Raw genomic sequence first — 22,878 nt, 5'->3', positions numbered from 1 at the left:
TATATATACATATTTTTTTTTAATCAAATACACATTTTCATCCGACAAACTGTCTTAGATTCACCTTTAAAAATGTTATATGCTGTGCAGAGAATGCTGGTTTATTTATTTACCCTGCACAGCTGACTTCAGCTGAGTTTCACCAAAACAATCTGACCTGTCGGGGCTTGTAGGAGCGCCAGCAGCGCAGCGCTGCGCCAAAAATGGGGGCGTGTGCGTAAGTGGCGCACGTAGGGAGCGCAGCGGGCAGCGGATTGTGTTTTTGAGGAGTAAAAAGGGAGGTTCCTCTTTTCTTCGTTCTGCTGCACAAAGGCAGGATGTAGCAGTGAATAAATAAATAACGGCGATGTAAAAACTTGACAGCCTGACAGGTCCCCATCTGTATTTGACAGAGGAGCCCCCCTCCCAGCGTGCCCAAGCCACTGTGAAGCTCGTGCAATGTTAAAACAACGTCATCCGGTAGACGCTTTCCAAAATAAAACCCTCAGAAGCAAAAATTAGCGTTTCAGTAGCCTACAACTACCTTGAAAATCTGTGGAGCATATTTAAAGAGGACGGTGTATTAATTTTTCACAGCAGGGCAAGAATTCATATATAAATTTTTGCTTTAATTTCATATTATTATATATTTGTTTTGTCTACACTTACTGACTACATTCTGTTCCAATACCTAAATAATAAATAATAATAATAATAATAAAAAAAGTATAGGTACACCGGTTAAGAGTTTTTTTAAAATAAAAAAAAAAATTCTCTCTCTCTCTCTCTCTCTCTATATATATATATATATATAATAAAAAATGGTGTCTTCTGCGTGGGAATTTTAAAGTTAAAAGTAAAGTATTAAGTATTTATATCCATATAAAGAGAGGAAGGTTCTCTTCTGTTGTTAAATGACGTGTGAATTTTTTCATGCAAACCTAAAACATATTTCTTGTAATTGCCGACTTTCTCTCATCTGAACCATCATGCCTCTCTGAATTAAGGTAATCTCTTGGATTGCATTATAACATGTGGTAACTAACGGCATCTTATTAGCCTACTGCCCCTTCAAAAAAAAAAAAAAAAAAAAAAAAAAAAAAAAAAAGAGTAATGCATTGTATGGTTTTATTTTGAAGGCAGAGTCAGATAGTTTCCGGTATGGTCCTAGCTCTTGGCGCGGAGCTTGACGCCCCTCCGCTCTGTGTAGACTCACATAACGTGAAGCCGCATACGCTTTTCCATAATGCGGGCGTGAGGAGGTCCGGTGTGGCGAGCGGAGGGACACTAGGGGCGGACAGCAGCGGGTTTACCGGCCACACCGAGCCTGTCAGGCCTGCGAGGAGAGGCACGGGGCGGCGGAGGGACACGGCGGCACCATGTCGAACCGAAAACACCGGGACAACCAGGAGATATGCGCCCGCAAGGTCCGGGAGCTGGCCCAGTCTGGAGTAAACAAACACTGCTTCGAGTGCAGCCAGCCCGGGGTGACTTACATCGACATCACGGTGGGCTGCTTCGTCTGCACGTCGTGCTCCGGAATGCTGTGAGTACGGAGGGAAACGCCGCTCCTGCTGAAGGAAATTGGTGCATATTTTCACGTAAATACAAGTGCGAATATCCACCTAGCCCCAGTAGTAAAGTAGCCTAACCCAGGCCTGTGATTGCACCACCACCCAGACTCAGATTCTCCTTATTTTCCCTTCTAACCATAACCGGGATTTTAGGTGGAGGGTTCGCTCTGGTGCAACAGACGAGTTTATGTGTGCACAAATTAATTTACGCAGTCTCTCTCTCTCTCTGTCTCTGTGTTTCTCTATGTCTCTCTCTCTCTCTCTCAGCTCATAAAGACAGACCGCTACTTGGTCATTTTCCAGCTCTGAGTTACGTTTCATTTCGTCATGGTGCAGGTTTGACTTCTCTCTCCAGGGTCTAGGGTGCGTGCGTACGTGTGCGTGTGCGTGTGTAGGTGCGTGCGTGCGTGCGTGTGTGCTTGCGCGCGTGTGTGTTGTCACATTTTGTTCTGCATGTTCAGCCCAGGCCACACACACACGCACACACACATACACACACACACACACACACACTCTCTCTCTCTCTCTGTCTCACACACACACACACACACCCCTCAGCGGGAGGATTTCAAGACTTAGTGGGAAGGTTTCAGCACCGGTTTGTCTTGCACATCAATGTGTCACTTTGTGGCCTTTGCAAAGGTCCAGGTTGTTGCCAATGCAAACACTCGAGTTGTTTTGACACAGGGAATTTGTGCGGCACCGATTTTCACAGGTTTTGTTGTTGACTTGATCTCACAGTCACGTGTCAGACATTCCCTTTCCTGATCATGCCAGTAATGCCTGCTCTCTCCCTCTGTAATGAAACTGTCCTCAGTGTTGAGCCACAAGTGAGGAATGGCCCTCAACCAGGCAGCACATCTTCAATTTTTCATTTTTCTTAACAAAAAAAAAAAAAAAAATCTCAATCCTTCCCTCTCTGCATCTCAGGAGAGGCCTCAACCCTCCCCACAGAGTCAAGTCTATCTCCATGACAACCTTCTCCCAACAGGAAGTGGAGTTTCTCCAGAACCATGGCAACGAGGTGAGTGACAGTCTCCATCACCGGCGGAGTCAGGGCAGGGCAGGCTTAATTTTAGGCGGGAGTTGATCTCATTCACCTTGCAAAGAATCACGCCCCACTGCTTGCTTTGATCATGGTTACCAACACTTATAGACTCAGTCAGCTGTTTATTGGTGTGTGTTATTCATTCTGGTGGGTAATATCATCCTATTTTACCAGGATACAGGCATGAGGGTTGTGTTTTTGGTGAGAAGATCAAGCAGAGGTTGAGTTTTGTTGGACACAGTGTTGAAGTCAGTGCAACAGGATTTTTTGACAGGCTCTTGCTTCCTTAATTTGGTGTATTTCCTGTTAAAACAAGTTGTTGCGGTGTGGGTTAAGGTGGTTTTGTTCGATGGGAGGAGCCAGATCGTTGAAAAAATGTGACATTTTTAACGGTTGAATTTTTTTTTTTGGTCTTGTGTGACAGCATGCACTGTTCTCCAGGTTGTTGAAGTAGTTGGACTTTAACATCATTTTTTTTATAACTGACTTTAATATTTTTTGGCATTATTATGAAACAGTTGAATAATCTGGCAAGGGAAATTGGCCAAAATTTGACAAGTCATTTTTCATTTCGTTGTGACTTGAACATTCTGTGGCCATCAAGATCACTGTGTTGATTCATATGTCAATGAGCTCAATGTTGGCCACAATGTGTGTGACTCAGTGGTGTCAAGTGATGTGAAGAGAGGCAGTGGTGTGTGTGTGTCGTCCAGTCTCTCATCATTGACAGCTTCATTATCATCATCATCATCATCATCATCATCAGTAGGAAGAAGAGCAGTGTAGCCAGTCACGATTCACAGTAGGCAGAGACCATGAAATATGAGGCGCAATGTTTTCCGCACTCCATCCACTGAATCTTGCATGGGAGATGAATCATCGAGGCTTGGTGGTAAAATCTCAGTGTGTGTGTGTGTGTGTGTGTGTGTGTGTGTGTGTGTGTGAGAGAGAGAGAGAGAGAGTGCTATTATCTCAGGCCAGATGTCGTACGTCGACGAGGAGTTTTGACTCAGCTGATTTTTCTAGGCAGTGTTTTATTAGATGTTGACCCCTGTGTGTTACACAACCCAGGTCGGGAGGAGGACGTGGCTGTGTGTGTTCGACCCAAAGACCGACGGCTGCTCCGACATGAGGGACTCCCAGAAGTTCAAAGAGTTCCTCCAGGACAAATACGAGAAGAAGAAATGGTGAGAAAGTCAGTTTGGTCTGCGGCGTAACATGACGGGCCACAATCTGTAACAAATTAATGACAATTTCTTCCAAAGTTAGACACCCACCTACCAAGCAGAACAAAGACATTTAGTCTGATGAAATAACTGAATGAATTAGAATAAATCAAGGTGTTTTTTTTGTCTTGTTTTGTTTTTTTTGTTTTTTTTTTTGGAAGGAGGAACTTTCAGCCCATTGTTGATGAAACAGCTACTCTTTCTGGGGTTAATTAATCTACTCAGACCCATTTGGCCTCAAGCCCTGGAATTACAGTAGGCCAGCATGTAAATAACTAACTAGTGAGTCGGTTCAGTCTAGCACTGTTACTACCTACATTTTAATTATTTCAAGGTTGTGAAGTCAAACATTGTTTATTACCCCGTGATTGTCATTCCTTTTATATGGTGAATGCAAACTCCATCATATAAATTGGGCAATATTTTAAAAGTGGATTATGCAAAATTGCAGAGGATTTAAAGGCAGACTGTGCAGTTTCATAGGGGCGGGTGCACCACTGCTAATGTGTGCTAATGTAATGGATGCATCTGTGGAAGGATAAAACCCCTCAGGTTCATAGGCTGAGCTCTGGTAATCGATGGCATTGATGCAGCACTCTTCAAATGTCTCTTGAATCCACTGTATTGATATCACATGCCCATGAAAACATAAAAAAAAATGAGCAAAATACCCGTATATTTTGGGCTGTACTGGGATAAAAGAGCATGAGGCGTGATTAAGTTAAATTATTTCAGAATTAATTAGCATTCATCATCTTTTACAGGATCATAACAAAGTGGTGTGCCCTCCGCATTAAAACTACATAGTCAGCCTTTAAGTGGGGACACTTTAGATTCAGTGGACAAAAATGTGGAATAAGCACTTCATTTGTGATATAATTTATTTATTTTAAGTTAGCTGGGACAGTGAAAACCATGTAGTCTCAACCATAAGGAGTACATGCTTATTTTATGTTTTTTTTTTTTTTTTTTTGTCAGTTGAGTCTAAATATTCCTCATTGGAGTCAACCCTCAGCAATTTTGCATGGTGCAAATATAATACCAGAATTTAGTTCGTTTCACTTTCATATTTTGTAGGAATGGACAGATGTGTCGTTTTTTAGGCTGATACCGATACCACACATTACTCCCACCCATAACTGCCAATATGATACCAATACTGATATGCAGTTTTATAATAATTTTAATACAAATACAGAGTTTGAAAAAAAGGGCCTGCTTAAAGATAGTAAAGTGTTTGTTTTTCAATCCAAACACTATGTTAGGTTGACTCTGTTGATAGTTTCTCAGTTGTATTAAGTGACTCAGTCTTAGAAAAAATGTCACAGAAGTGCTAGTTCCACAAGCGGAAACATATTGAAAGTAAAAATAACACTTGACCAATACTGATATTACCAATATTGCTAATGCGTAGCTCCATCCTTAATATTTTGTATTAGGCTTTTTCTTCGCAGTAGACTCATTTGGCTGTATTGAATATTCTCTCTCTTCCAGGCATTTTTCCAAAAGTAAGAATCGGAGGGACGTGGAGGGTCCTTGGAGCCCAGGGGTCCAGGCCTTGCCCCCATCTCATGGCCCCCTGGCCGGCCAGCCCCCAGCCCATACCCTGCCCACCAACTCCAGACCCACAAGGACTCTGGTGAGAGCTTATACATGTATATATATAACTGTGTGTGTGTGTGCCATGACTGTGTACATATTGGTTAGAGAGAGCGATGGAGACAAAGAGAGACCTGAAGGGAGGGGAGAGAGGAGAGAGGAACTGGTCCAAAAATAGAGAGAGATTGATTCGAGAGCGCAGGTGAAGAGAGAAAAGAGTAGAAAGGGAAAGTGGGAGCTCGGAGGGAGGGAGGGGGAGGCAGAGAAGTGGTTCAAAAGAGAGCGAGGGAGTGCACAGCGCAACAAAAAAACGACGAAAGAGAAGAGAAGAGAATAGCTGGTGAAAAACGAGTGGGACTGCAGCAGAGAGACAGAGATGGATGGTCAGAGAAGGAAGAGAAAAGACCAGGTACCCTTGACATCAAAGCCGATGCTGATGAATTATTGAGAAAGCATGAAAGAGACTCGCTTCTTCTTCCTTCACCCGCACCCCTCCCTCCACCCCCCCCACACCCCCCACCTGTCTCTGTTTGTCTTCTCTCATTCTTCAGTCCCAGTCCCAGCTGCCCTCATGGGACCGAGCCCCCACTGTGTCTCCAGCAGACATGAGGACGGACGTGTTCACCGCTCGGCCCTCGCGCTCCCAAAGCTTCAGAGACCCCCCTCTGAAAGGTGGGAGGGGGCACGAGGGTGTAATCAATATGTAATAAATGTGGATAGATGCCGCCCTTAACTGTGTCAAAATTCATATCTTTATCCTCAAATATGTTCCCATTTTATGTAATTTCAATCGTTTGTCCTGCAGTGGTTTTTATCCTGTTTATATTCTGTTTTATTCTTATCCGTTTATTCGTTTTTTTCCCCACTTGCTCTTTCTGTTTTCATTTATTGTTTTCATAATTTGGATGGAGTGCAACTCTTTGAGAATATAACAGTGATTCAGGGCAATGCAATCACATTTGACTTTTCTTTCACTGCCCTTTCGTTTCATTTTCATTTCCTTTCCGTACCACTGCAGCTTAATTTCCCCACGAGGAGCTCTACATTTTAATCAAACAAATGGCTTCATATTGGAGCTGGATAACGTTGCCTGGTCTTATATCTGATTTTTAATAAAAGCCCAATATCAGCCCAGCATATTGGCAAAGTGACATATCATCAAGCCCCGTGGGCACCTGAAGCTGCTTTGTTACACTGTGCAGTGTTTTATTTGAGCGCAAAGTGCAAAAATGATGCTGCAGAATCTTTTTATTGACTTAATCACTTCACCTCCCTCCTCTTTTATCCATTTGTTGCCTCTCTGATGTCTCTTCACTCCCCTGTTCTTTCCACCTCTCAATGCAGAGCCCGTTCTGTGTGGGATCGAACGGCAGCGTCCCGGCTCGCTGTCCTCTGCGCTGGGAGCTCAGAACCACCCCTCCTCCTTCCCTGCCCTCCCTCGACCCTCAGGTCTGTCCCGTCTCCATGATTTCAAATCTACCTCCCGCTGTCAGCCTAGAGGGGAGACCTGGACGGTGGACAGTGTTATCATGTCGGGATGCAGTTGTTGTGCACATGTGGACGACACTAAGCACATGACTGGATGTTATTTTTTGGTTCCTGATGTTGACACTGTCCACTCGTCGCTCTTTGCCCAGACTCAGGAAGGAAAAAGAAAGCTAGAAGTCCTTGAACTTCTCCTGTGGTCAGTGTTTGTTTTTCGTCCCACGTGGGGTAAACATGGCACCGTGCCATCCATTACTTTGCCCCGGCGGGTTGCTGCCAAACCATTTTGCACGTAGAGAAGCTTAACCGCAGTGACTTCACCCATCAACCAGAACGGCTTCACTTGTGATCAGCTGAATGTGGAAAATAATTTTCTAATGCAAGTTTTAGAACTTCCTTTGTAAAGCTCTTATTTTGAAAGCGATCTAGAGGCTACAACTGTGTTGGTTTGACTCATCCATGTCTCTTGTTCCAATATAATTGGTAAATTGACAACCAGCTACTGAGCCACTATATCATCCTGAGACCCAGCCTATTCAATTATGTCCTCTGTAGTGGACATCAATTGATCGTCTATATCCTTTTACTCATTTGAACTACCCTATCAAGTCCTGGTGTACAGAGGAGATCCAGGCCTTTCCAATGATATCTCATGTGATAAGGTGGGATGAGGGGAACACTCACTTTCTATTGAGCCAAAATGGCAGCTGCAGAAAAACACACGTCGTGAAAAAAGAAACAGGAAGTCAAATATTGTTTAGCTATTGGTTTTTACTTATGAAAATTATATATTTTCTTGTTAATGGCATTGATTGTCTGTAAATGATTATCTGTGGTTATTTGATTGGGTTTTTTTTATTTAAATTTAAAATTATCTGTTTTTTACAGTAAAATCCACTACAGTGGACGTACTGTAAAATCTAAAATAAAAATATTTTTGTGAAATTCTAAATTGTGAGTTGTTGTTTTAACTTTAAATAGAAAAGAAATCACAAAAGTTAAATTGGAAGACACTTTTTTTCCTCGGGTCTCAGGAGGATATAACATGCATTCATTCATTCTCAAAGAAGGCGATATGCCGAAAAGTTTATACATCTAGTTGGTCAACTGATTTATTTTCTACGTTGAAACTGTTTTTCATGACCAGGGGAATTTTAACAGACTGCTTATTAGAAGAGACACAAAACGGCTTAGCTGGCCACAGATGGCAGCAGGGACATCTAGTGAGGGTTCAGGATCTCAGCAGTTTTGGGTTCAGCAGTTTCGTGTGATGTCACTGACTCTTTTTCTCTGCCCCCTCCCTTTCTTTCTTGTCTCTTCCTCCTCTGTCTTCCCCCTCTTCCTCCAACCTCATAGCAAGTAGCACTTTCAAAAACCACTTCACTTTAGGTAAGGCACTGCACAAGGCGATGATGCATTTCACTGTGTGCTGAGATCAATAAGCCTTTTCCATGTTTTCTCATTCATAATAGATGCACAGTGTTATGGGCTGCATGGACCATGCACTTGAATTTCAGCAGGGCAGGGCAGAATAAAGCGCCGGAGTAAGGACACGCGCTCTGTATCGGTTATGTGGGCGTGGGCACCTGCAGCGGTGAGCCGCTCACGCGCGCCACCGGCCGATGTCACATGCGGCAATCGGGGTCGATATTTTTCCTCATCAGTCAGAATCTCACTTCAAAGCCCACATCTGAAGGCTGGGAGGGTCAAGGAGAAAAACGCACACGCTGTTCCCTCAGAGGAAAAAGAACAAGTTTGAAGTAAAGCTATTTTTAGGCGGGGAGCCGGTGCCCCTGTCAGCACAGGGCCGGTGATATTTCGCACCACGTTGCGTCAGAGCACTTTAAAATCTATGTAGGGCACAGCTGTAATCACGCAACGCATATTAACATTCCACCTCCAGGAGGGAAAATGTAAGTTCACACAGATAGGCCATATCGCTGAACTATACGGGGCCAGTGGAGGACAATATCATGTCCCAAAAATGTCTTTCAGGTCAAGTCTAGTCTGGCCTGCGCTCTGTCTCCGGCTCCCTCGCACTCAGAGAAGGAAAAGAAAAGAAAACACACCACTATTCATGCCTCCGGGGATTGAATTTTGTGAACAAAACTAATTTTCAGTTGCTTCCTCATCCTAACAATGTTGTGGCTGATAATAGCATGCTTTGTGGCGAAGGTTTGTTGAAAGCTTGCCTTGCCCTGCCTCCCACTGTGATGTTAGTCACAATTTCCTGCTTGTGTTATGTTCTCACAACTAGTTGCCGGACTGAGAGCTGACAAGATCTTGTCGGCTGGCCGCTGCGCTTTGGGGTTTATTGCAAATGCTAAAGTACGGCAGCGGCGAAAGCAACGTCGTCATGTATATGTTGAAGCGCCCCGTGCATGTGACGCGTCCTGCGGCCGTGGTTCTCAGCTGGTCGAGTCTCAGGGTCCACGTTTGTTAATCTTAATCATACTTAAGCTTACTTAATCTTGGTCCACACACAGGCTAAAATAAGAGCCATTCACTTTTATTTAGCACAGTGAGCCACAATGCTTTCATGCGCTGTTTTAACACAAAATAAACAACAAAGTGCAATAAGGGCCTAAAACCAAATGAAATAAGTCATTTCAACAGCTACAAATTAATTGAGACCTCAAGAGCTGTTTCTTTTTAGACATTAATAATACATTAACAGACCCAGTTTTAACAACGACAGGACAATAAAATATTTTGTTGCTTTGCTGAAAAGGATAAAGAGAAGAGACGCTTTCTTTCTGTTATATTTGACCTAAATCTTCACTCCTTTGTTAGGCCTCTGTGTGTTTTAACAAGTCTCATTGGGAAAAAACACATGAATAAAAATTGAATTGGAAATTGTCGTTCAAAATAAAAACACTAACAGATTTTTGTTGCACTTCTAAACAAAAGGTTTTTCATGTTTCTTTTTTCTCTTTTGAAGTGGACCCACATGCCTGCGGTCCACTCGGAATTGACCTGTGATCCATTTTTGGACCGTGACCCACCACTTGAGAACCACTGCCTTGTAGCGTGAACACAGCATGATATTAATCCTCTTCCTTCTGATTAAGGGCTGGGCAATAAGAACAATTTAATTCCATGATGGTCATAATAAATCATTTTGATGTAACAACAGATTCTAATAAGCAAGCAAATCAAATCAAGGCAAATCCATCACACTGCATGGAAATATGTATGTTGGTAATGGCTGTCAGCTCTTTATCATTAAAGCTGCAATAATAGAACTTGTGAAAAAGAGGACTAGAGTCATCTGAGAAAAAAAAAAGTGGGACTAGCAGGTTATTTATCAATCAGGCTACACTGATGAGAACCATGTAGACCCAATGACCAAATGAATTGCTTGTTTCACATTTTTTGTCAATTGAGTTTAAAGGGTGTTCTCTTAAATCAACCCTGCTGAAAGACAGTTTACCCAGCCCTTGTCTCACTGGGGGAGTGTGCAATGGAAATTCAGTTTTTTTTTACAAAAGCCAGCCGATTACTTAAATGAATATTGTGCTTCTGGACTGAAAGCACCCAGGAGAGGATCCTCTAATCCCGTGTTTTTCCTCTCAGGTCGTACAGTTTCTGCCTCGGGGGCCACGGGGCCCTTCAGGGCCTTCCCCAAATCTCTCAGTGTGGACTTTGGAGGTCTGAACCATCCTCAGTCGCAGCCTCTGCCCCAGCCTCACCTGCCTCAGCCACCACCACAACAACAACAACAACAACAACAACAACAGCAGCAGCAGCACCCGCAGCCTGCAGGTGTGGGTCAGACCACACCACCCGTCAGCAGCTCCAACACACAGGACAGGTACGCTGCTGTGTCGCAGCTGGACAGCGTCTTCTCTGACTCATCGACGGCCACAGGTGAGGGATTTAGTGTGTGCTTGAGCGTGGGAGGGTGTGCTTTTAATGTGAATGCATTTGTGTGTGTGTGTGTGTGTGTGTGTGTGTGTGTGTGATCGTGCATGGTCCCTGGGTGTCTTTGTCTGTGTTTGAGAGTGCAAGTTCACATCGATCTGTTGATTTGTGGGGAAGGTGGTTTTTGTTAGTAGCCATGGAGAAAGAGAGGAGGGTTAGAGAGAGAAAAAGAGAGCTGTGTGTGTGTGTGTGTGTGTGTGTGTGTGTGAGAGAGAGCGAGCGAGAGACAGAAAGAGGTTGTCATGGCCAGCTCAGCTCGGTTGCGTAACATCCTTACTCTAAATGCCAAGACTTTTAGCAACTGAATTATGTCCATTGTGTTTCTCTGCTCTAAATATTGCACAGTCTGTTCCGAAAAACCTTGTTAATATGTTTCAATCCGGCTAAAAAAAAAAAAAAAAAAACTGCTGTGTGTTGCTAAAAAGCCAAACCTTTTAATGCATATGTGCAAGGATTTCTATGAGGATCCTCCGGGCATGCAACCACACGCTTTGTTGTTTTCTGCCTCCTTCACATCCTCCCCTGCGTAGTATTGATTTTCTGTAACGGCTCGCTTTGATTAATATCAGGCTGAGCATGTGGAAGGAGTTTTATTCAGAGTCCTAGTGATGCTTTTGTACTTTGACGACTTCAGATCAACAGGTTGAACCCTTTCTCTGTGAGGCTGTTACGCACACTTCACTATAATAGCGCTTGATCTCTCAAATTAGCACCCATTAGAGCCCTGAGGGTGATGGTGTCCCTGTTGAATATTTGCTTTCAGCGCCCCCTGGTGGGCCTCCGCAGTACAACGCCATCTTTGGCAACCGGCTCTCATCCAGCTCGACTCCTGCCAGGTAAAAAGTCCAATTCAGATCGGTCCAGAATCGTATTTGTCTTGTCGAGCGATGTTAATGATTAGAGGATATTTTTGTGCGCCGTGTCCACCGCTGATCGATCCTCCATTTTTCCTCCTTTTCTCCTGATCCTCTCTTCTTCTCCTTCCCCTCAGTTCCCCCGGGGTTGATACAGTCTCCAGCTCCCAAACCTTTGCAAGTAGGTAGCGAGGACAAATTGCAAATTGTGCTGATGCATTCTGCAAACGTGCTGTGTGCTCCCATTCAATTCCTTGATCTTTGAAACCATCCAGCAACCCCTAATTGGGATGCAACTGTCTGACTCAAAGCCTCAAGCTTTGTGGTGCGGTTTGAATAGCAGGAATGTACCCCGTTAACCCCATGCACTGTGAATTATCTGCCTGTCTCTTCCCCCCTGTGTGTCTCAGATTTCCCCAACCCATTCAGCTCCAGCTCCAGCTCCACTTCCCAGCAGCCCGTTGCCCTCTCCCCCAGTAACCCTTTCAACAGCGCCTCAGGAGGTGAGATGCACATATAGGCCCGTCGTAACTCTACCTACTGCATGCTTTTAGAAGATCTGAAACAGAGTTGAGGTCTGCAGAATCACAGGATATAGAAAACATTTCCATCCAAAACACCTTTGCTAACGTAATAGTGTCCTATCATTTGCCAGCTAATGACAGTAAATGAGCAGTGCTTGTTGGTTATGTAACATAGGCTGGTTAGTCGTTCTTTTACTGTTTATTCACTATTTCTAACTTATTACAGCTTCATTACACAATATTAATTTTGCTAATTTTATATATAAAATATATTATAAATACATTATTGCTCGTTGCATGTTCATGGTGCATGCTGACATCATCATCATCATGTCCTAAATTCCTCCTGCTCTTTCACATGTGTGTGTTTCCCCCCTGCAGGTGACTCTAGTGCGTTCGTCACCTCGCCCACCTCAGTTTTCCCTCTGTCCGCAACTTTCCCGGCTCCCGCTACCCAGAATGCATTTCCTCACGAGTCCGTGAGCAACCAGGAAGCCAATGGTAAGTCATGAGGGACATTTTCAGTGTTTACAGAGCACTGATTTATGGTGATATTTGTTTCCGTGCGATGTCTCATATTACATGGAAAGGACACATCGAATAGAGTCGAATAGAAGTTATGAACTGCACTTTTACAGTGCATTGCTTTATGTTGTTTACCCTTCTGTGTGGTAAACGGAAATGACATATAGATTGGAATAGAAATACAATAGAGTAGAATATATTCACATGGAAGTGAACAGAATAGAATGGAATGGAGTGGAATAGAATAAGAGAGTAGAGTTGACACTTTCAGTCTTACAGTACGTTGATTTGTGCTGATTTCCTTGAACAGAATACAATAGAATATAACAGAATGGAAGAAATAGATTAGAATGGAACAAAATATAATACAATGGAATGGGGATATGTCAGAATAGACTATAATAGAATAGATTAGAAGTTGTGAATGACGTTTTCAGTCTTTATAGCAGAACAGCAACTAGGAGGCCAATACGAGGTAATGAAGGACATTTTCAAGAGGTTATATAGAGAGCACATAAAGAATAAAATAGAATTAAACAGAATCAAACAAAACAGAATAGAATAGAACATATGAATGACACTTTACTGTGCATTGATTTATACTCATTAAATAAATTCTATTACATGGAAAGGTCTTATAGAATAGGATTTTGATGAGCTAAGATGCCACATTCGTCCCGTCACGTCACATCATGCCATGCCGGTGTATTTACTGATACTGTAACATCAGCTCACACACTTCTCATGAATGTATAGAATCAACACAGGACCTTAACTGTCATTTACCGAGCACATGGCGCTGGCCACTTGCCACGGGCCCTGTGGCGGCATCGCTCTGTGGGCGCATGCTGGCCGCGGATCAAGCGCGCCCAGCCTGAGGGGCCGCCAGCCACCCAGCACACCGCCGACGGGACGTTCTCACAGGAGTCCGCGAGCACCAGGCGGGTCACAGCGACTGCCTGGCACCACGGCGGATGCGTTTTTTTTTTTTTTTTTTATGGTCTGGCACTGAAATGAAATTATTCTTTGCGGTGTGTTTTTTCAGGTTTTGCCTCCTTCCCCCCGTCCGACTCTCAGCCCAAAGTCCCTCGTCCGATGTCGGTGAACCCATTTACTGTGAGTACCCATTCAACTGCTGGCACCCAGTACACTCCGGTATGGACCTGTTTAGGACGTGGGACGGCACCGAATGAGGGAAAAAACGGGGGCGGGAGGGGGGGGACAGAGAGGCTAATTGGTATTTCTCGCAGGCCCCCTTTGCAGAACAAGTGTAGTAACTTCCTCCCTGCTCTTTCTCTCTCTGTCTCTCAGGGGAATGTTTACCCCAGTAGAGGGACGTCGCGGAATCCTTTCATCTGATACTGGCGCCGTGTCACCCCCCGCTCTACCCCTGCCCCCTCTTTTCTCACCCACCCGTCCGTCTCTGGGAACCAAGGGAGGAGGAGGAGGGAGAGAGAGGAGTGAACTTGAGGAGTCGCTGCCATTTCAATGCCTCTGAAGTATTTTCAGCCTCTGGGAGTGAGAGAGAGAGAGAGTGAGGGCTGACATCAGTGCAGGCTGCCCCCACCCACCCTTGTCTGTGTTTACGTGCTGTGTGTGTGTTTGTGGAGGAAAAAAACAAAACAAAACAAAAAAGGTGTGAATGTTACTAAAGTGTATGAGAACACGGCTGCTGTGTTTGCTCCACGTGACATGTATCAAAAGTGTTTGTGTGCCAATAGAAGCCACCTCAGGGCTCTGTGGGCGTCACAAGTGAACGACGCCTCTATGATTTTTGACCTGCAGAAATATAGATATATATATACACACGCACACACACGCACACACAGATATATACACACACTGCTGCTGCTACCTGCTTCCATCTCCTGCTTAAGTGCAACAACCAGCCCGCCAGTAAATTCGTCGGCATCATCTCCTGCTTGCCTTTTATTTTTGTTTTCTCGGTTGAGCAAAACGTCCAAAAACCTGTCGAACACTAGCCATTTGAATCGGTCCATGTTTACCATATGATAAAAAGAGAGAGAGAGACTCCTCACAGAGGCTCTGGCACATGCCGAGTCGCCATCGAGCCTATCTTAAGAGATGGTTGCAACAGCCTTAACAGCCTCCTGATGCATGTGAAGAAGAGTTCAAAGACGAAGATGAAGGCGTCTCTCCATAGTGGGCGTGTGGAACATGTTTGCATTCGTTACTGTTTTGTCGGTTTTCCTTTTTGGAGGATCATCTGTGGTTTCCACTCTCAGGCTGCATGCGCTTAGAGGGCTACAAGGAGATGCTACTGAATGTAAAAGCAATTTCACAAAATAACTAGATGTATATTCCATCGCTCCATTTAATGGACCAAATGTTTCCTGTTGTTTTTGGGTGCCATGGAGGAGAAGATGATTTTCATTTATTTTGCCAAAAAAACAACAACAAAAAAAGTGAGAGATCCATGTAATGTAAGAAAGTCTTTGTAACGACAAGTCTCCATGTTCATAAAATCAATTTGTTGCTTCTTAAGTCAGCTGGACTCTGGGTATTTGTGCACGTGTGTGTGTGTTTTTTGGGTGTGTGTGCAGAAGAAACAGAAAGAATGCTGGTAGATATTTAACAAATGAAGTATTCAACCAAACATAATCCTTCATTGTATGATATAGACACACAAATGTGGTCAAATATTTGTTAATGGCAAAGTGAGAGATCAAATATTTAAGTTTCTTGGCTTTGACAACTCATTTGTCCTAGGCGGTAATGCCGCTACCAACCAGCAGGGGGCGCATGTTGTCTTGTTTTCTTTCACCTTGCGCAGAAGGTTACTTTGGGTTGCATATTGCATAACAACATACATATTGTATTATATAGGGCAAAGATAGAAGTCCTTTATTGCCATACTGAACCGATTACAGTAATTAATTGTACTAACTGCGATTTAATTGCACATTTATTGCATGCACACTGTGTGCAATAATCTTGATTTCAGGCATCGATTTGTCAAAGCAATCCAACTGCAAAGGATGGAAGTATGACTTCCCTGCCAGACAGCCACAGAGAGGCGTTTTTTTTTTTTTTTTTTTTTAAATCCAGACAGATAAATGATTGTCCTCTCCAGACAGTGTTTGAATGACTGAAATAGCCATTAGAGTAGATAGTTAACCTAATTACACCATATCAATCTCGTGTTCATCCAGCAGTCAGTGTAATCACCCTAATAATTATCAACACGCTCCTAAGGAAGAATAATATTTTCACAGGGTTTATTGCGTATCTGTGGTACTCAGCAGTGAATACAGAGCTATTACTGTGCTTTATTTATGTGAAATGTCTGACTATATTATCACTGGATTTTTCTGCAGCGTCTGTGGTATCCGTGGAGCATTTTTTACGTTTTGTTGTGATGTTGGTAAAGCATTTCTCTAAACTTTAGCCCAATTCAGGATTACTACTGCGCTTTTTTTCGGGAGGGGACACAGTGTTCCGTCTAAAACACATCCAATGTTAATGGCAAAGTCACGGCGGGATCGGCGTTTAAAAGTCACATTTCAGCTCAAATCCTAATCGCCCCTGCTCCTTCGAATGCACAGCGAAGGATTTTACAGTGATTTCTATGGGATGGGCTCATGGAAGCGCCAACCCGACATTGAAATCTGACTCCAGTCCGCACTGGAAGTGTTGCTGCCTTCAAGCGCTGTCGGAAAAAACACCATTAGGGGTAAGCGACCCAAAAAAGTGGTGAGTCTGGGAAAGTCGGCATTTGCTTTGACGGCAAGGAGCCGAGATCAGGGGGAGCTGCTCAGCAAAGCAGGATAAGCAAGTAAGCCAAATAACAGTAATGACTGTTATGCAACGTCCTCTGAGCTTTTGTTTGTTATTAGCAGTCATCCGCATGCATGACCAAAAATCACATTCCCACGGGACAATTAAAGCTACCATTTGCTACTATTAGTTTTGTTTTCAACTTCAAATCAGCAGCACAGGCTATCTTCGCTTTTCGTACCCCGTGGATGCTGTGGGACGGGGAAAACAAGGACGACAACTAATGGTAAAAGGCTATTTCATTCTAATACATTATTATTTGGCATTTAATTTTTCATGTTGCATGAAATAACAGTGTTTCACTTTGCACGTCTAGAGAACAAACAAACAAGCTGTTTAAGGTAATTGAGCACTTGAAGCACATTTTTTCCCCGCGAATGTTTACATTTTGTTAACTGGGCCGTTTTGTTATTATTCCCCTACTTCAAAGCAGCGCAACAATCCTAGTTTGCGTCTTTGGAGATGTGTGGTTGTCGGAGCTGCCGGGGGGGTCCGTGAACGCACCGTGTTCTAGCGTACTAGTGGGGTCGGTGAGTGACAGTCCTGCTCCACGGTAGCTGCTCCGCTCCACGCTACAGCAACAAGAGAAGAGAGACGAGAAGGGGTGGGGGGACAGACAGACAGACAGACAGGCAGCAAGCAGTTTGCAGCGGTCCGTGTGCTCTCACTGTACTGTGGGTGATGTAGACTAAATGGGATTAAACCGCTCCGACAGCCTTTGGAAACACCAGCGGTAGTAGTAGTGAGGAGTAACGGGAGCTTCGCGCCGAGTGCGCCGCATGTGCTCGTCCGTGTGCGCCTGGAAACTCGTGGTGGTCCGTCCATTGCGATAAAAAGCTGAAGAGGAGCAAAACTAACGCTAGCTTCAGTCATTGCCACCCTGGTTTAATCTCCGGGACTCGCGGCAACCCAAGCCGACCTCTCCCCTCACATGCCTGCGTTGCTGTGGGAGAGGGAGGGGAGCGGAGCCGGGGGATGTTTGAATTACCTCGCTAAACTTGCAGAAATATCCCGCAGCGGAGTGCATTGGTGAAAAGAAGTCAAAACAAGACATATCGTATTTGTTTGCATTTTTTTTTTTTTTAATTTAATTGTTTTTTTCGTGGAGGAGCAAAGAGCCAGCATGGAGAACCAGACGGGTGAACATCCCTGCTGCGAGGACGTGCGGAAGAGCGGCTACCTCCGCAAGCAGAAGTCCATGCACCGGCGCTACTTCGTGCTCCGGACGGCCTCGGAGCGCGGCCCGGCCCGCCTGGAGTACTACGAGAGCGAGAAGAAATTCCGCGGCAAGGCTCCCGTCCCGAAGAAAGCCCTGGTGCTGGAGACCTGCTTCAACATCAACAAGCGGGCCGACTCCAAGAACAAGCACATGATCGTGCTGTACACCCGGGCCGAGAGTTTCGCCATCGCCGCGGAGAACGAGGCGGACCAGGACGAGTGGTACCAGGCCATGGTGGACCTGCAGTGCAAAAGTAAGCAAAACTAAACCACACACACACTCTCTCTCACACACTAGCACACACATACACACACACAGCGCACGCATTCTCTGTGAGGCTGCAAGGAGTAACGTGGCAGTGCAGAGCGGCTTTGTAGAGAAAGCGCACTGCAGATCAGGACATGTCTCATTCCAGTGTTTTGGTTAATATGCGGGGATAATTTAAAAGCCATTACAGTTTGCCGCGAGGAGGCCAAGTTTACATAGCCGGATGTGTGTGTGTGTGTGCTGTGTGTGTGTGTGTGTGTGTGTGTGTGTGTGTGTGTGTGTGTGTGTGAGTGAGTGCACTCTCTGCACTACTCTCACTTCAGACGGGCTTTTAAATGCCATGCAACATTTTGCGAAAACATTTTCAAATCAGGACTGCAGTTGTTGTTGTTTTTTAACTCTTGCATGCGCTAATACTGTTTACAAATGGGCTGTGATGTGTGTGTGTGTGGTAAACATGTTCTTTTTAAGTCGCACTGTGGCCCTTATCCTCGCCACCAGTCGTTATCATACTTGTGTCAGGCCAGATATTTTGCTCCCAGATGTCCTCAGAGTGTGGACTGGTGGTTTTTCTCAGCACGAAAACAAGGTTTCTCTCTGCAGGCCCACGCCTACTTGCCCTGCACTGGAATCAGTGTACAGCAGGCTTCTTCTCCTCCTTTCGCTTCTCTCTCTCTCTCTCTCTCTCTCTCTTTCCAAGTCAATTTGAGGGTTTGCTCAATCACACCCTGCCCTCTGTTTACTTTGGCTGCTCTGCTTTTCTGCTGACACGGCTGTATCGATCCAGGCATTGGTCTCAAAGAGGACAAAATGCCCCAAAGTCGTCAAAGGAGCAAATTTGGTCCCTCATCCCACAATACTTGTTACCTGATTGCCTACTCGTGTCTAAGCAGTGACTTTTCCCAGGCCCACCTCAACCCCCCAAGTCACCCCATGCAGATTTCTCAAATGGTGTCTATCAGCCGCTGTGCAAACACAGCTGTCAGAGCCAACCCTGGTGAGCACAGCAACTCCAAATCACCTGTTCAGCCTCCCCTTCTCTCCAGGAGAGAGCAGACAGGCCACAAGAGACACATGACGCAATCCAGGCAAACAAAGATATGAGTTCAAGGTGCTTCTTTCACATGACCTGCTGCTCTGTTACATAAAGGAGCTGATTAGCGGCTAGGCGGCACTAAAATTAAGCACCAGCCAGGAGGGGAGGAGAGGGAGCCGGTGTATGCCGATCCTGATGTGTTTAATGCCCCCATTTTCTTTTATGATAACCTTTTTTACCAAAGGTGGGATACAAATAGGTTGTTAAACAAGCCAGGAAGTTGTAAACGGGCGATAGGTGTATTGGGACAAAGTGATATAATCCCTCAGCTTGGGAGCTGGTGTCAGCAGTGTGCAACTCTCCCCATGTATCTGATCAGTGTTAAACTGGGATCCAGTCTTGTGGAGGTGTGAGGAAATGAAGTGTACCTCAGCGGCCAGAGCCACAAGGTCAGCCACATACCTGTATTAAAGGCCGCTTGGGTGTTAATCACAGTTATTACTTTTTAGGACCTGAGGAGCGAAGCTTTTTTACTGCTCTTTTGGCATTTTATATCAACATTTTGATTGTTAACAACCACAGAGGGTGTTCTGAGTGAAATCAAATCCCTCAGTGTGGCTGATACTCTGTAACTGGAGGGGAAAATGGTGATATGTGGTTATATAGGATGAGCTGAGCTGCCTTGCCGTGCGTCTATCTGTGTGTAAAGGTCAGATGAGAGGGAGCGAGGGGTCTGCAGTTGTCAGCAATAAACCACCAGTCCTCCAAGGTAACCAAACAAGTAGCCGCGTCCCCCCGTCCACCATCCACCACCCGTCTGTCAACCCGGAACACTTAAACATCTGCATGTGGTGCTGCTGCCGTCAATTGTCTTTGAAATTACAGGTTGGGCTGCAGCGTTCCTGAATGGGGAGCATCTGAAGGCTGCTGGTCGCCCTCTCTTGTTGGTTCAAGTGTCGGGTTTCCAGTGTAAATCATCCTCTCTGACAGTGACAAAGCGTTGTGGCCGGCTATGTTAGCTCACATGCTGCCGTGCATTTTCTTGCGGTTTTCGCTGCAGTCCCCTCATAGCTCCGGTCCCTGTCTTTTTACGGCACTGTAGGTCTCCGGCGTGTTGACTCGAGCAAACTCAGAAGGCGAGCGCTTGCACACACTCAAACACAATACGCTGCCAAGATTCCAGCCTGTAATAACTTTCTTGTGGTGTGTGCAGCTCATACACAATGTCAAGTCTTAAGTTGTCTGTGTTGATTGAGACGCCTCCTTCTAACCCTCAGCACTCCGTCAGTGTGTTGCACCACTGTCAGAATTCAAGCCTGTAGGTCAGGATTGAATAGTTTATTGCCATACCAGCACATGAAAGACAGTGAGACCAATAATAAGACCAAGAAGATCAAGCACATCCTGCAGAACGTGCACGGTGATAAATATGTATATGTAAGCATAAAACATACAATATAAAGGCATGAAACACATATCCGCCTCCCTGCCCGTTCAATATAACAGTGCATACATCTGTAGAGTCAGACTGGAATCAGAATCAGGAATGTGAAGACTGTCAGAAGGCATTATCAGAGTAGGAATCATAAAGGAGGGGCTGGTTTTGAATGAAAGCAGGGTTGTCTGATTATATCTCAGATGATAACCTTGACAATTTTGTTAACGTTGTTTTTATTCATGGTTATTAGTCCTCATAATTTTGGGAACAGAATTATTTTACTGTATTTCGTGCATGTTATAAACACATGTTGACCGCGGTATCTTGGCCAGGACTCCAAGTGGAAAAGAAGCTTTAATCTCAATTGTGTTTTTCCTGGTTAAATAAAGCTTAACTACATAACAAATCAAATAAGAAATGCATGTTTTTAAGTGGGATATCTGAACGGTTTAGTTATTTAGTTAGCTTTCATCACGTGCGTAAAATGAAGTGTGTCCGCATTACCAGATTTTATGATGATCAATTGTGGAAAAGTGCAGTGTAAGGTCATGCATGGTTTTATTGCACAGCCGTAAATGAGTGTGCAACTTGCAGGGCTTCACCCAGTGAAATGAAGGTCTGCTGGGTAACATGAAGCTCCTCCACAAAAACATTTGGGGGAGCTGTAAGAATTCACACCCTGCAGACGGGGGACAGAGCGAAGAGATGCTGCACAGCTACACATAGTTTCCAGTGGACCACTCCCACAATTTGATACCTGCGTAGTTGCTCATAGCGCCTCGTTTGAGCCTCTGTCTGTCGGCTACAAAGGAGGTGAAGCTATCAGTGGCATGTCTCAGCCTGACGCGGAATCCAGGTTTTGGGTCGAAGTTTTGAAATAATTGGTTTGCTTTGAGTTGACACAGCAAGAGATTCCTTAGCTGGCAGTACAGTGAGCGGGTTCGGTGCATGCTGAGACACACACACATTCCCACGCGCACACACAGGCACACAGAGTGGAAGCAAAACAAGCAGGTCGTAGCTGTCTACAACACCTTGGTGCAGCTTTAAGTCAAGTCTCAGTCTCTGTGTCGAGCTTCTGGCCTGGGAAACTCACCTAAAGCGGCCTAGGAACTGTCCAATATCATGCAGCCTCCCCTCGAGCCAGCAGTAATTATACAAACACGAGCCAGCTGCCGTGCAGGGTGATATTAGGATCTGAGTTATTTATTCAGCTGAGTCCAGTTAGGCCCTTTTGGGCAGCGAGTACTGTATTGAGCTTGAGGGCAGCTATTTGCTCAACTATTAGGAGTCAGTCGAGTGTGTAAAGGCTTAACCTAGACGAAAGGGGCGGAGGTGTGGCCCGTCATCGTTTGCCAGGCAAACAGTCCCGCGGCTCAAGCACCACCTCAAGAACTGTTGACCCTCATAAAACAATAATATGCCAACGTCAAACTCCGGAGCCAGCAGTGAGATGGGTCCTAAACAAGGGACACAGAGAGAGAGGGAGAGAGGGAGACGCAGGCAAAATGCACAGTTACAGCAAAATAAAACACTACCTACACACAAGACAGTCATCTCTGATGCAGCACAGTGTGTGCAGACTGATTCAAGTGACCAGTTCCTGGACCAGAAGGAATCCCTGGACCTATGTGCCAACTGTCTGTGACTCTGGACTATTTTTATCCTTTAGTGTCATTGGGCCGCCCTGGCCAGTGAGATCTGGATCTCGCCGGTGGCCAGCCGAGCCGGGCGATTAAACGTTAAACCCTGCTTAAGCACTGCTCATCTCCCTAATTAGCCACTAATTACTGTGTCAGGGTCAGCCCCTGACGAGGCAGTCGAGGCTGTGTTCGCACAGTCAGAGAGGGAGAAAAAAGGATGGGCGCGACAGTGTTGTCACAGGAAGCCAGAAAAGCTGGGACTTTTTAATGCTGTTGAAGTGAGTAAATGATAAGGCGAGATGATGTGGCCAGACCAATATGATAAATTCACCTGAATCCGTCAATACTGATATTGCAACGATATTATATATTTCATAAGGTATTTAGACATAACCATTAGTAATGTGGACATGATGACCAAGCAGGTAGAGGAAAATAATAGAACAGCTACAATGCTCAGAAAATTGCATCACGTTACTGTAATCCAGCCTTTGAAACCAGAAAAAGACAACACTTGTGTCATATCATGATATTACAATATCCAGTGTTATCACGATATAATCAGTTTATCGTCCGGCCCTGCTAGGCGATCCTGCGTTGTATCGTCCATCCCTCCCCTCCCCAGACTGGAGCCAGCCTCAGCCCAGTGCTATTTTAGTGCCCCAATCCAGGCTGAAGAGCAGTGAGCTGCATCAGACCCGGCTCCACCTTCGGTCCCAGCCGCAGGGGCATTTCCTCG

General features: G+C 45.0%; 2 protein-coding genes across 5 annotated transcripts in view; both read left to right on the top strand.

Moving 5' to 3' along the window:
- The first annotated feature begins 1,163 nt into the window (after positions 1 to 1,163).
- On the top strand, positions 1,164 to 15,247 carry agfg2 (ArfGAP with FG repeats 2). 4 transcript variants are annotated; one of them, XM_030076650.1, is made up of 15 exons: positions 1,387 to 1,525; positions 1,821 to 1,889; positions 2,484 to 2,577; positions 3,673 to 3,788; positions 5,322 to 5,466; positions 5,978 to 6,098; positions 6,771 to 6,875; positions 8,268 to 8,300; positions 10,488 to 10,781; positions 11,599 to 11,671; positions 11,827 to 11,870; positions 12,100 to 12,192; positions 12,595 to 12,714; positions 13,784 to 13,854; positions 14,050 to 15,247. In XM_030076650.1, exons 3-15 carry the CDS (start codon positions 2,524 to 2,526, stop codon positions 14,095 to 14,097), a joined length of 1,317 nt encoding a protein of 438 aa, XP_029932510.1. In that variant the 5' UTR covers positions 1,387 to 1,525; positions 1,821 to 1,889; positions 2,484 to 2,523; the 3' UTR covers positions 14,098 to 15,247. The 4 variants fall into 4 exon arrangements, with proteins under 4 accessions (XP_029932507.1, XP_029932509.1, XP_029932510.1 ...); XM_030076651.1 differs by having other exon boundaries at positions 1,821 to 1,916; XM_030076647.1 differs by lacking the exon at positions 1,821 to 1,889 and having other exon boundaries at positions 1,164 to 1,525.
- A 1,829-nt stretch (positions 15,248 to 17,076) lies between these two features.
- LOC115376847 (insulin receptor substrate 1-B) overlaps positions 17,077 to 22,878 on the top strand; it is a 48,127-nt gene continuing 42,325 nt past the window's right edge. The window contains exon 1 of the mRNA XM_030076646.1: positions 17,077 to 18,008. Coding sequence (XP_029932506.1) covers positions 17,660 to 18,008 — 349 coding nt within the window. The 5' untranslated portion in view covers positions 17,077 to 17,659. The remainder of the gene's footprint in view (positions 18,009 to 22,878) is intronic.

Source organism: Myripristis murdjan, chromosome 18, assembly GCF_902150065.1.
Source record: "Myripristis murdjan chromosome 18, fMyrMur1.1, whole genome shotgun sequence".
NCBI lineage: Eukaryota > Metazoa > Chordata > Actinopteri > Holocentriformes > Holocentridae > Myripristis > Myripristis murdjan.
The sequence above is the reverse complement of the archived record's forward strand: the minus strand, read 5'-3'. Positions and strand labels throughout refer to the sequence as shown.